Here is a 14,121-nt window from a genome sequence, read left to right as displayed (position 1 = left end):
TATTTTTTAAAGCCATTTTAGAATAAGGCTGTAACGTAACAAAATGTGGAAAAAGTGAAGGGGTCTGAATACTTTCCGAATGCACTGTATATTAACATAGTGAAGAGATTGAGAGTTCTATCCCATTTTACACCCCACCAATCATCCAGAATAGATTAACAGATTCTAAACACCATTTTGCCTACTGTATAGTGCACCAATATAACGTCAGGCAGCCCACAACACAAATACAACAAACCCCTCAATTACTCAAACAGGGAACAGAACAGATAACACATCCAAGAAACTACAAGGTGTGTAAAAAATCCAAAACATGTTCCAGACTTGACATCAAATCAACAACATGCCATGCACACACACAGACCGGGCCAAAAAGAAGGCATGAAAGCACTAGGCTGAGATGAAGGAAATGAAGATGAGATGAAGGAGAAGGCCTGCAGGTTGAGGAATGTCAAAAGACAGATGAAGAGACATTTCTTATTTATCACGGGTATCATGGCTCACTGAAAACACTGTCAGTCTCTCTCTGCTTGTATGTCTGTCTTAACTTTTCAGCTAAAAGGGGGGATTGTATTGATCAACCAAATAAACCAAATTATAACCCAGGAATTACCTACAACCCATAATTTAGAGAAACAGTTAATGTCCTAAGAAAAGCTGCCCCTAACATGTGGGTGTGTGCCATGCCAGAGGTTCTCTATCTACCCAGTCTAGTCAACCCAAGGTCTTTGTAATTAATGGAGGAGATTGGGTTTAGTATCAGCTGTGCCTGCTGGCCCACATATTTACACCACACACACACAGGATCCTGAGGAGAGCATTGTTTTGACATTAATTGCGTCTTGCAGGAAATTCAGTGTTGCTATTCCAGGCACTGCTGTGGGTTTGCTCTGCAAACGACAGAACAGCTTTGGAAAAATAAACAACAAACTAGTTGTTTAGGATGAAATTAGTGTTTAGCTAATTCTTGAGTGTGTGAGTGTATTCTATCATTCTCAAAGTTTATCTTTGTACTAAGTAGCACAAACAGCATGATTCAGACCTCTCAGGGCTGGACACCCTATGTCTCTGGTGTCCAGGGAAACTAGGGTAGTGTAAAAAAAAAAATTGCCCTTCCCTCTCTGAGGTTTAAAGGAAGTGCAGCGCGAGTCCCTTCTCATGAAAAGCCCCAGGTCTGGCCGTGAATGAGGCTGCCCACTCATCTGAGACACTGGCCTCTCCATGCTGCGTGTATGAGTGTGTCTTCACATTCGGTATAGTCACACATCCATGACGGTGGGTATATGGTTAGACGTTCAGAAAGCAGCGGGTCCTTTCTTCACAATGTGGTCTGTAGTTCGATGGTATCTATATTTGAAGAAATGAAAGAATACATGCATACACTGTAGTCAGGTTCATTGCTAAACTACCAATGAAAAAAATAAGAAAACTGCACATGAACATTTCTACTCAAATCTTTTTCAAGAGTGCTTTTAGAAAGAACACAGTAATGCCAGCTTCAGAGGTTGACCCATAGAGATCCTAATATTCTTATTCTATGGGCTGACCCTACAACTGTGAGAGGTCACAGAGGTTGGCAGTCACTTAGGTTAAAGGTCACAGTGGGAGGGGCATCTTTAGACCCCAGCTGATGTTTTGGGGAGCTACTGATGATGGCAGTGAATGCATGACTAGGGGAGGGCAACGTATGTGTGTGTAGCCCACTCACCCTCCCCAGCATAGCGTCTCTGTGAGACAGGCGTCGACAGTGGGAGTCAGCTGTGGGCTTTTGTTCCCGGTTGTCCAGTCTGGCTAATCCTATCAGGAATCCTGGATTGTTAGGGAGAGGAAGAAAACAAGTGAAAAGGCTTTAGATAGAAAGAGGGTTACTGTGCAAGAAGTCATTGAGACATGCTGTATGTATGTATGTGCCTGAATGCTTCACAGCCACTGTAACATAGTTTATTGACCACATTTCTTTATTAGAGTAACCTGTAGAAGAGATCACAACTCATTTCCTACACTCTGAAAGTGGATTCGTTTGGAAGGATGTTGCAGTTGTTAATCATTAAGTAAAATTAAGAAAGTTGGAAAATGTTTTCCCTAGAACTTTCAAATCTCTTAATCTTTCTAACTAATTAACAAATATCCAGTACTGTACAAATAAAGAGATATACTTGTATTGACACAGTGACACACTCTCACACAGTGCTCTTGGGTAAAGTAGTCACTGGGCTCCTTCTGTGAACAAAGTAGCTTAACCCCAAGGAGTAAAGGCAACATGTGTGACTGTGAGGCCCTCAAATACCCTCTGTCCCACACGCTACCCCTCTCCTGCCACATGTGAGTGTGTTCGTGTAGTTGTGACATGACCAGGGGGTAGTGTTGCATTCCTCCGGGGCAGAGCAGCAGAAAGGCCAGTGGCCCCCCACCATTGGGGGTTGGAAAGGTGAAAGAGGGGACTGAAGAATAGGATGGGGTTTGAGGGGTGAAGTGGTTTGGTTGAGAGAAATGCCAGCGGGGGGGGGGGGGGGGGGGCAGACACCATAATAGACTGGAATTCACAATTTCTCCACGTTTCACTGGCATCTGAAAGATGTGACCTCTGTATGGTTGGGGTATAGGTACTAGGGGTGAGGCTATGTGAGGGTGATATTGGGGGATGGGGCACAACCATGCTGCCTTTTGGTGAAAAGGCAGACAGGACGTCATCAGATGCCAGAACATTCCTTGATAAGAAGTTCACAATGTAAAGGAACAGTGGAATAGTGTAGCCAGACTAGGGATATTATGGCTGCCAAGTTCAAAATCCCAGTGGCCAAATTCTAATTCTTTACAATCTAGAGACATTCTCCTAAACTCCAAGTAAAGTAAACAATAATTTGGCTCCATCAACTCACTTTAGGTAATAACATCACTCAAAAATAAACAGGACCTACCCAGTAACTAGTGGGGTGTGTTTAGAGGATATGAAATAGTAAACAATAGAACTATACATCATAAGATGTCTCTCACCAGACCAGTGAACAGTATGAGCTTTATCTTCATAGCAAATTCATCTGACCATTTTCCAGTTAGTTGAGAACATACAATAATACTGTACATCCAAACATTCAATCAGCAGGAAGTCAGATTGTTACACATCCACATTTGTGTTCAAGGCAATAAAATAATATACACAGTAGACACACCACGTCTGCTATGAGGATCCTGTTCCCCTCCCCTAGCTCAGTAAGCTCCTTCTGGCACGTTTCGCTTTCACCATGGCGAGCAGATCAGCCTTTCCTGTGAAACCCCCAGAACCCTCTTCTCTGTGGGTCATGACCTCCTACTGATTTGAGACATGGGGCTCAATTAGCCCACAGAGAGGGACTTGGATCCCACCCATCCATGGAACTGTATTTATACTGTGCTATATGGGCCACGGTCTGTGTGTTAACCTATGCTCCAGATCAGTATACTGAGGGAGATGGTTAAGCAGTTTCTACGGTCCATATCACATTCTGCGCCAAAGTTCAATGTTATTACATACCCCTATTACTAGTAAATGTTTCAAGTGTATCATTCCTTCTCTTAGTAGATGGTAACTTCAATAATTATACATCAATAAAATATCATTTAATAAGTGTTACATGAATGTATAAAAATGTATTTACATGAGATTAAAAACACAAACCCTCACAATACACGTAGAAAAACAGTACAATATACATGTAGGCATCACAAAGTATCCTGAAATGAAAATACATAACATTGGCCAAAACAGGTGAAGCACAAAATAGAGATTTCTCCATCACATTGGGCATGAACCTAGTTGTAATGTCATAGAGTCTCTTCCAGCATCTACAGATTTCACATATCAATTTCAGGAACTTTATCCATACATCAGTGTGTCTTAGTTAGCTCACTCCTTAGGACAGCAGGGTGATGAGGGCATCCAGAAACTTAGTCCTGTCCTCCATCTTTAGCTCAATGACTGCAAAGGCAAAACATAGGTAAGTATGAGCATGTGTATTGCTCAATTTGAGCTGTTATGGCTAGCAGGTGCAAGGGAAATGTTTTTTAAACACCTGATGATGTAATGATTAAAGCTGTAACAATGACATGAGAAAGCACCTGTATGACAGCCAAATAAAGTACTGAAATATATGTACGACACCAGTGTACTGCTAAACAAGGCCCATCTGTAGTGTGTCATGTCTGCCCTCTTGTGGAAAATATATACAATTACAATAACATTTGACTTACTAGAGGTGTCGAAGTGGTCGTGGAGAGTTCTGGAGCTGGTGCTCTCTGCTGCTTTCTCAAACGCACGGCCAAAGAAACTATTGGAGAAGGAGAGAGAAAGAAATTAGGGAGAGAGCGAGAACAAAACAAAGATTAAAATTAGCATTTGTTTTAGTTTTGCCCAAAACATAAAGAACATTCAAGTGCTTGCACTGAGACAGGCACACAACTTATGAACTCACTTCTTCTTGTCGGATGTCTCAGACTCAGGTGGGATGCCTAGAACGATGACAGTTCTCTTCTCCACATCCATGGGAGCAGCTATGATCAAGGGCAGCAGCTTACATCGTTTATTCCTCGTCTATGTACAGGCATAGGCAGACAAGCAAGAGCGATGCAAAATACCATAAACAAACATCTAAAACTCTGTCATTTTTGTTTGAAACTAATTGAAGACCAGGGGCAAGAGCTAGACAGGGCCTTGGATAATGGGTAAGTGAAATACTGAGTTACTCACAGAGCGGACAAAGGCTTTGAGCAGGTACTTGCAGAGCAGGGTCAAGGCCATGGGCTTGGAGAACAGCTTCACATCAGGAGTTCCCTGCACAGAGATGGATGGTCATAGGGAGGACGTACCACACACTAGTGTTGTCACGATACCAACATTTTACAAACGATACCAACATTTTACAAACGATACCAGGCAGCATTCCCTCTCATCATCACCACTACATTACGTTTCAACTGATGGAGGAACAGATGTCCAGGAAGAGCGAACAGAGAGAAACAGGCGAGTGAGGACTGATAGGGGATGCGGCAGGCTGATTACTGCTGCCACATGATATGCTCATGAAAGTCAAGTGGACATTATTGGACCAGCGCAAACAAGACATTAGTTGCTAAACTTTTTTTTTTTTATACAGAATTTATAAAAAATGTCAGACTTTATAGACATTTTATAACAGGTCCCATTGGCTTTTTAAACAGTAGGGCCAAAACATTTGGTAGTATCATATGAAGTGGTACTATGGTATTCTAAAATGCTGGCATCATAAGTATCATGACATTTTGGTACCGTGATATTACAGTGGTAACAGTATACTGTATAACACACACCTCCAAGAGGTAGCAGTAGAGGAAGGGTCCCTGTGACAGTATGAGGTTGGTGCAGATGCAACTGGCTACAGTCTGTTGGATGGCCATCAACTTCTTCTTAGCCAAATCAATGCCACCATGGAGACGCTCCAGGTTACTCCTTCAGAGGAAAGAAAACAGGATGGGATCATTCCAACACCTGGGATGTATTCATTAGTGCACACCGTAACACTTTTTGCAAACACAATGTGTTACTATTGGACATAATTCAAATAGGTCCCTCTTAGGGTTGGGCGAACCTTTGTCATATCGTGATTATGTACTCAAAATGGATGGGAGACCAGATGCTGCTGGAAGTGGTGTTGGGGGGAGGGACGACGACTCCGGTCTATGGAGATTCCAATGCCCCAGGGCAGTGAAGGGGACATTGCCCGGCGAGGGTGCAATCTTTCAGATAGGACGTTAAAGAGGTGTTCTGACTCTGTAGTCATTAAAGAAATCCCATGTCACTTATCATTAGTGTAGGGGTGTTAAACCCTGTGTCATGGCTAAATTCCTACCCTGGCCCCATTCCATTATGGCCACCTAATCGGCCTCCTCACTTGATAGGTGATGTGTGGTGAGAGTTCTGGCAGAAAATGGTTGCTGTGCATCACCCAGGTGGGTGCCACACATTAGTGGTGGATGAGGTGAGATTCCCCCTACTATGTAAACTGATTTTACTTCTGGTTGTTAGAAAGGTGCTTTACAAATCCAATCAATTATGAAAAATGAGGGGGGTCTCTGGTGAATTTGCTATCACAAAAGTGGCCCCCGGCCCCAAAAAGTTTGAGAACCCCTGGCCTAGCCCAAAGGTCATATTGAATGGAGAGAAGGGAATATAGCGTTTTTTTTTTTTAAACAGCTAGACAATATAGTTAAGGAGTGTCAGTTATAAAACGTAATAAGTTTAAGCTTTAACGTCTGTGCATCCGACAGAGCTAGAAACATTTCCTGAATGGACATTTTCCACTGCTTTGGTGGAATTCTGTCTAGCCTAAATTCCTCTCTTGCGTTCTGCTGCCCTATACAACATAGGCTATTTATTGAAATAGGCTATAGTAAACAGGAATAGGCAGATTCCTCTGAATGTCACTCGTGTGCTGCCCTGTCCGACCCTCGTTCTTCAGGCCTATGGCGCAGCACCAGTCAAGTTCAAATAGGCTAAACCATCATTTGTCACATCACGAGGTTGTCAATCGTCATCGATAAAGGTTCGTAATAATCGCCCAACCCTCGCCCCTCTCCCGTTTGATCCCAAGTGAATACACACATGGGGCGAGCACTGTGAGGGCCCAAGACCCTGTGCTCTCTGTTAATCATTATACATTTCATCATGAGCTCAACAAGGAATAAGAGAACAATCCAGCTTTCTGGGATTGTCCAGTACTCCTCCTACACCAGGACAGGCAGTCAAAGGCATTTCTTATGGAGAGTTTGTGTGCGCATGTACGTGTGTGTACCTGGAGAGGCAGTCGAGGGCCTTGATAAAGTTGTCGCCGGGGCTGTCGTCCTTCTCAGTGCTCTCCAGCAGGGCGGCAGTAGCGTGCACGACATCACTGGCCAGGAAATGGTTCTTGAAGCCAAAGTGAACGCCGAAAGTCTGGATACGGATGTCCTTCATACTGAAGGGACAGAGAAAACAGCATTAAATGAGGGCTATAGACCCTTTTCTGTGTTTACAAACATTGCCACACAAGGGCGATGCGCGCAAGTTAGTGGCAGAACAAGTGGGAGTTCTTATAATTTAGAACGCCAGCAAAAAAAAAAGCCTCTATTTACATGTTGCTTATGAGTGCATTTCACACTACAACTGCTGTACCCAAAACAGTTATTTTCCAAAGCTTGCAAACAAATGGAATCTTAGCGACTGTTAAAGTGAGAATCAAAACATAGTATGCGTATGAGAACACCAAAGGTATTTTGTTTAGGAGTAATAAAAAAGTGAATCTAGGCTATGTCGAACGGGCGCAGATGGCAATGGCTTTCTTACTGCTGCCAAGAGTTGCGCACATCTGTACGTGACGTCATTGTGTCGTGTACTCGAAAATAGTCTATTGGGCATATTAGGAGAAGGGCATATTTTATTCATCATATACACAGAGTCATTGATAATGGGGATTACAGATATCTTGATGCACTAGAATAGACAAACACTCTTACCCGTATTTGTTGGAGGATTCTTCTATAACTTCTCGCAGGTTTTCTTTGACTGACATGTCCATGGAGTTGAACTTCTGCTTCACCTGCTTCAGGGGCAGGCTGGGACAACACAAACAGAAACCATCTTTGATGATGCCTTCAAACAATCCATTGTTATCAATAAATCAAAACAAACTGCTGCCCATTACTTTTGATGAAGTGACATTTGTCCTTCAGAGGCTACAGACTAATTGTAGCTTCCATTAACTAATTGATTAGTAATTGATATTCAAGAAAGCGAGTCATGCATGTTCCTAAAATGATAATTTGATGGAGATCCTATTCTATTTGACAGTCATAAATTGGGGATAGCATACCCCATGTCAGCGAGGAACTCCTGGAGTTTCTTCTGGCCATGCATTGACCAGAGCTTAAAGTTGCAGGAGGTGTAAGAGGAGTTACAGATACTCTCAAACAGAGACCAGTGCTGGTACAGGGCCAGACGCAGACTGAGACAGGGCGTCAAGGGGTTAACACACAGAGAAAGGCATGACAGGGAGGAACGGGAGGGTGACAGTCAGGACAGCATACACACAGCCACAAGAATGTGGCAACGCTTACTAATAACACATGACAGGGAGGAACGGGAGGGTGACAGTCAGGACAGCATACACACAGCCACAAGAATGTGGCAACGCTTACTAACAACACGGCGGACCCAAATTAAAAAACTAGGGCCGGGACAATACCAGTATTACGATACTCGTTCATATCGAGGCAAAACCAGGGCAAAAATGAGAACTTCCCTTTTCATTTCTTTAAAATCCCGCAGTAGGTAAACTAGTGTCCTATACCTTGGAAAATAAACTAAATGTGACTCTGGATGACAACAATTGTTTGTTTGTTTCCAACATTAGGGCTGTTTTCCTGAAGTTAAATCCGCCTCGCGTCTTGTTTCCTTGCCATGATACTGGTATCGTCACAGCCCTAGAAAACACCACAGCAACAAAATAGCTGAACCAAAGGTCTCAAAAAGTTAGGTCTCAACTAGTTGTCATGCACAAGTCTGAGCTCCCCTGGTCCTTTGGCCAGTGAAGTTAAAGGATACTCGTACTCGAAGGAGATCCTCATGCAGTCGATAGAGAGAGAATTATCCTCATCCTCGTTCCGGTGGTTGTGACGTGAGACGTGGCGCTGCAGAGTAGCGATGTCTGTTACATACTTCATACTGGGAGGCACAGGAACAATACAAGGAAGTTAGTGCTCGTGTAAGACATGAGCTTTGTATTTTTCAAAAACTTTGTAGGCATCCTAGATGTTGCATCAGATTTGAAGTGTTATAGAAGAGTTGGAGTGAAATATTCTTACTGAGTGATTTTATCATGAACCAACTGGTCAGTCAGCCCAATGATGGCCCACCTGTCCAACATCAAATGTTTAACAGATTGTTGTCATAGTCTGCATATGCAATAAATTACATTTATATAATTTCACAAAAAACATTTATAAGATCACTTACCACAGCATATCTTTAGTGTCCTTAGTCAGGACCCATGCCAGCTCAAATATCACCATTGCAGCCTGCACACATACATACATACACACACACACGTTCAAAAGTTTGTGGTCACTTAGAAATCTTGTTTTTGAAAGAAAAACACATTTTTTGTCCATTAAAATAACATAAAATTGATCAGAAATACAGTGTAGACATTGTTAATGTTGTAAATGACTATTGTAGCTGGAAACGGTTGATTTATAATGGAATATCTACATAGGCTTACAGAGGACCATTATCAGCAACCATCACTCATGTGTTCCAATGGCACGTTGTTTTAGCTAATCCAAGTTTATAAAAGTCTAATTGTTCATTAGAAAACCCTTATGCAATTATGTTAGCACAGCTGAAAACTGTTGTCCTGATTAAAGAGGCAATAAAACTGGCCTTCTTTAGACTAGTTGGGTATCTGGAGCATCAGCATTTGGGGGTTTGATTACAGGCTCAAAATGGCCAGAAACAAAGACCTTTCTTCTGAAAATCATCAATCTATTCTTGTTCTGAGAAATGAAGGCTATTCCATGCGAGAAATTGCCAAGAAACTAAAAGATCTCGTACAATGCCGTGTACTACTCCATTCACAGAACAGCGCAAACTGGCTCTAACCAGAATAGAAAGAGTGGGAGGCCTAGGGGCACAACTGAAAAAGAGGACAAGTACATTAGTGTCTAGTTTGAGAAACAGACGCCTCGCAAGTCCTCAACTGGCAGTTTCATGAAATAGTACCCGCAAAACACCAGTCTCAACGTCAACAATGAAGAGGCGACTCCGGGATGCTGGCCTTCTAGGCAGAGTTGCAGGGAAAAATCTATATCTCAAACTGGCCAATAAAAAGAAAAGATTAAGATGGGCAAAATAATAAAAACACTGGACAGAGGATGATTGGAAAAAAGTGTTATTGACAGACGAATCTAAGTTTGAGGTTTTCGGATCACAAAGAAGAGCATTTGTGATAAGCAGAAAAAAATTAAAAGAAGCTGGAGGAGTGCTTGACGCCATCTGTCAAGCATGGTGGAGGCAATGTGATGGTCTGGGGGTGCTTTGGTGGTGGTAAAGCGGGAGATTTGTACAGGGTAAAAGGGATCTTAAAGGAAGGCTATCACTCCATTTTGCAACACCATGCCATACCCTGTGGACGGCACTTAATTGGAGGCAATTTCCTCCTACAACAGGACAATGACCCAAAGCACAGCTTCAAACTAAGCAAAAACTATTTAGAGAAGAAGCAGTCAGCTGGTATTCTGGCCAGCACAGTCACCAGATCTCAACCCTATTGAGCTGTTGTGGGAGCAGCTTGACCATAGAAGTGCCCATCAAGCCAATCCAACTTGTGGGAGGTGCTTCAGGAAGCATGGGGTGAAATCTCTTCAGATTACCTCAACAAATTGACAACTAGAATGCCAAAAGGTCTGCAATGATGTAATTGCTGCAAATGGAAGATTATTTGACAAAAGCAAAGTTTGAAGGACACAATTATTATTTAAATTAAAAATCATTATTTATAATTTTGTCAACGTCTTGACTATATTTCCTATTCATTTTAACAACTCCTTTCATGTATGTTTTCATGGAAAACATGGACATTTCTAAGTGACCCCCATTTTTCTTTTCTTTTTTATAAATAAAAATGAAAAAAGGTTGGGGTCACTTAGAAATGTCCATGTTATTTATATAACACATATATACACACACACACAAAAGTTTGGACATGCCTACTGATTCAAGGGTTTTTCTTTATTTTTACAATTTCTACATGAATGTATGTATCGCACACACACACAGCAAGTTTCAACATAACCAATATATAATGCATACTCACCGAAGTCCCATGGTATTCATATTGCTCATAGTCAAACAGGATCTCACGTCTGAAATGAAACGTTTCAAAAGTCAAAGTTATAAGACTGTTTAAACCTTTAAAGGGGCAGTGTGGTTAAAACCGTGATTTACCTGTTGTAATTATTATTTTTAAAGGCCACACAATGAGATCAAAATATCATAATTATCACAATTTCGGTGTTATTGCCCTTTTTGTGTAAGAACCATTTAAAAATTTTTTTTTTTAAATGCCTGGAAATTCAGCCTGTTCAGATGGGATGGAACTTCTGGCCCACATCATGACAATGTGATCCGATTATAAAGAGTCAATGACTGTTCATCTGGGTACGGGGGTGGGCTCTAGATCATCCTATCAGCCAATTAGGGCTGTGTAAGTAAACATCTTCGCACACTCGATCAGACAGAGCATTTCAAGGGCCAAAGTTGGTTCAGGGAAATAAATTATACAAAATATATTTGAGTAATTTTCAATAAATAAACAGTGATTTATTAACCAAACAGGGATGATTTAAATATTAAATTATAAAAGACTGCATGGGGGCTTTAAACGTCACCTCCTTGCCTCCCACTCTCTCGTTGCTCTCTGTCGCTCAATCCTCCTCTCCACTTCCCCCTAAACATGGGAACATGTTGGTATAAATAACAATACATCACTGCAAACTTGATCGGCTTCATCTACTTTTTGTGGAAATCAACATTGTCATATGCAAATAAAATTACACCTGGCAAAATAAACATTAATAAGAATCAGAAATATGTATCCAACTTGGATCAAAGGGTTAAGTAGAGGTGGGATGGGATCAATATCATTTTTCTTTTTTATTATCAACTTTTGTGACATCAATACAGCATAGTGGTGGTCGATGTGGACAAAAGGCAATTTATTGCGATATGGATATAATTGATGCGATAACAATAAATAGAATGATACATTTATAAAAATAGCATGTACCATTTTTTTATCCTTTAAACTACTACTAGTTTGATGGTTGTAGTCATCAATTGTCCTATTAACAATCACCCTTATTAGCAAACTTATTTCATATTAAACTTTACATTTCTTTAGTATTGGCTACTTATCGTACTGAACAATATCTTCAAAATTACTGCAATAAGTGATCGGTGTGGTCAGCGTCGATAATTTTTGGTTTATCGTCTCAGCTCTACAGCATAGTATACCTCATCGTATCGCCTCCGTTTCCCAGAAGGCTCAGAGCCTCCGTCACTCTCATTCCCAGAGTCATTGCCACCTTCCTCCTCTTCATCACGGAAGATGTCATCATAGGAGGGCACTCCAAGGTCATCATCCTGCTTTATCATCAGCTTCACCTGGGGGGGGGGGGGGGGGGGGGGGTGGATTGTGGGAGATTGAGTTCAGAACACTGATTGACACTGGCTCTTCATCTGGACAGCAACTTCTGTGCTCATTATCATCTCAAAGGCAGTATCCTAAAGGACTTTCCTCCTCTGAAGTCACCCAACTGCTGCCAAAGTGAAGCAACCCCTTGTGAAGGACTAGCCCAAACTTAAACCTCTTTATTAATAATTGAACTTAAGAGGTTTAATTGTATTGCATAGTGAATGCGTTCGAGATAACTCGCGATCAAATGACTACCTATGTAGCAGCACGTGTTCCATGTCGGAATGTATATCCATAGTTGGTAGACAGTCCTTCTTAAAATGTCATCCCTTACATGAACGAGCAGTGCATAAGAAACTATTAAATGAAATTGTTAGATGCTACCACCCCCCGCCAAATCAAAACCAAAGATGGATTCCATGTTGTGTTCTCGCTTTGCACGCACACCTGTGTTTCACACCTGTATGTCCTAGCTAATCAGCCTTATAACACAGGCACCATGCTGACACAGACAGGAAGTACAATGGAGCGGGTGCGAGCAAACACTGACATCCATATTTGGTATTGATTTGGAGGGGGTAGTAGCATCTAATAATTGAATTCGTTCCTGGGCATAGCGTGGCATTCTGAATCAGAACCACCCACGGATATAGCTCCCGACGTGGGAAAAGCATCAAACAAGCACAGACAAAGATTAGTAAATAAGTCACACAGTGAGCTAGTTTTATAAGGCTAGACCTTAAATGGCACCCTATTCCCCATATAGCGTGCTACTTTTGCACTATGTAGGGAAAAGGCTGTCATTTAGGATAGACATTGACTGCTCACCTGGGTGTCATTGTAGACATTAACTACATCCACAGGTCTGTGTGTGTCACAGATGAAGAAGATGGAATCTTCCTCTGGCTGAAGGGTCTCCAGGAGATCAACATTGGCCCCACAGTTGATCAGGACAAAACAGCGGAACTGAAATGAGAGCAAATAACAGACACCTTCATGGATGTTTGTAGTTTTGATAATCATGTTAGACACAATAAGGTGAATTCCAGGGTATTCAGGTGTGGACAGGTGTCTCACATTACCTGCTCCTTGTGCTCTAAGAAGGCGGTACCAAGGTCTTGCCAACCTGTCACTGGCACCAAGGTGTACTGGACCTGGTCACAGTGAAACAGTGCCTGGGTAGATGGGGGTGAAAGAGGCAGTAAGAAAACATGTGAATTAGACAAACATGTAGCAGATCAGTTAACTTATTTGACAGCAAAAGATGGGGCCTTGACTTACCTGTAATATCTTACAGGCGCAGAGTGCATCGATTTCAGATGACACCAGGAGGGCAACTCTCTGAAAGTAATGGAGGAACAGATCAAGTCAAGTCACAGAAGTTTGTAAAAAAGTAACGTTAGCGTTAACATCCTATTTTATTTAGCAAAAATAGCAGGCGAATAATTAACGTTAGTTGACTGAAAAATGTCGGTGGTATTCCTATTTTCACCCCTCTCTGCGGTTAGATAACGCGCTAGTTAACATGAAACTAAATCCAGCGTCAGAAGTTCTTACCTGGTTGACAACAACGTCGTAGAATTCCTTTCTTATGTCCGTAATAAACATTTTACAATATATTCCTAAGGTTGTATAAAAACAGAAAAATATAAAATAACTTTACGGGTACTTTATTATTGTTCAATGCAGCCAGGAGCTTTTCTGTCGTATGGTCAAATTGTCCTTGTTGGAAATATGGCGCCAATTCGCACTTCAGCTGCCGAATGTTAAACAACCAATAAAACTCCACTTTGTAGGCTTATGTAAAATTGACCAATAGAAATTGCATGCAGGTAGGCGGCAGCGCGTTTAGACAATCACAAAGGATAGAATGTTCGTGTTA

General features: G+C 41.7%; 1 protein-coding gene across 1 annotated transcript; it reads right to left on the bottom strand.

Moving 5' to 3' along the window:
- Nucleotides 1–3,575: 3,575 nt before the first annotated feature.
- cdc45 (CDC45 cell division cycle 45 homolog (S. cerevisiae)) lies at nt 3,576–14,111 on the bottom strand. Its single transcript, XM_036936077.2, has 18 exons — nt 13,797–14,111; nt 13,521–13,580; nt 13,322–13,414; nt 13,068–13,205; nt 12,059–12,208; nt 11,434–11,492; nt 10,860–10,908; nt 9,002–9,063; nt 8,851–8,901; nt 8,591–8,710; nt 7,860–7,991; nt 7,504–7,602; nt 6,804–6,965; nt 5,323–5,461; nt 4,724–4,807; nt 4,449–4,567; nt 4,228–4,304; nt 3,576–3,955 (listed from the first exon to the last, which is right to left on the bottom strand). Exons 1-18 carry the CDS (start codon nt 13,845–13,847, stop codon nt 3,891–3,893), a joined length of 1,710 nt encoding a protein of 569 aa, XP_036791972.1. The 5' UTR covers nt 13,848–14,111; the 3' UTR covers nt 3,576–3,890.
- Nucleotides 14,112–14,121: the final 10 nt, after the last annotated feature.

This window comes from Oncorhynchus mykiss, chromosome 11 (assembly GCF_057628025.1).
Source record: "Oncorhynchus mykiss isolate SJ-2025 chromosome 11, ASM5762802v1, whole genome shotgun sequence".
Taxonomy (NCBI): Eukaryota; Metazoa; Chordata; class Actinopteri; order Salmoniformes; family Salmonidae; genus Oncorhynchus; species Oncorhynchus mykiss.
This window is presented reverse-complemented; position numbering and strand designations above follow the sequence as displayed.

What these genes read in the sequence shown, in the direction of transcription:
- cdc45 (XM_036936077.2), bottom strand. Translation starts at nt 13,847, where the DNA reads ATGTTTATTACGGACATAAGAAAGGAATTCTACGACGTTGTTGTCAAC. An exon ending in TCTTAGAGCACAAGGAGCAG is followed by an intron (nt 13,206 to 13,321) that starts GTAATGTGAGAC and finishes CTCTCATTTCAG; the next exon opens with TTCCGCTGTTTTGTCCTGAT. An exon ending in CGACCACTTCGACACCTCTA is followed by an intron (nt 3,956 to 4,227) that starts GTAAGTCAAATG and finishes TTGCCTTTGCAG; the next exon opens with TCATTGAGCTAAAGATGGAG.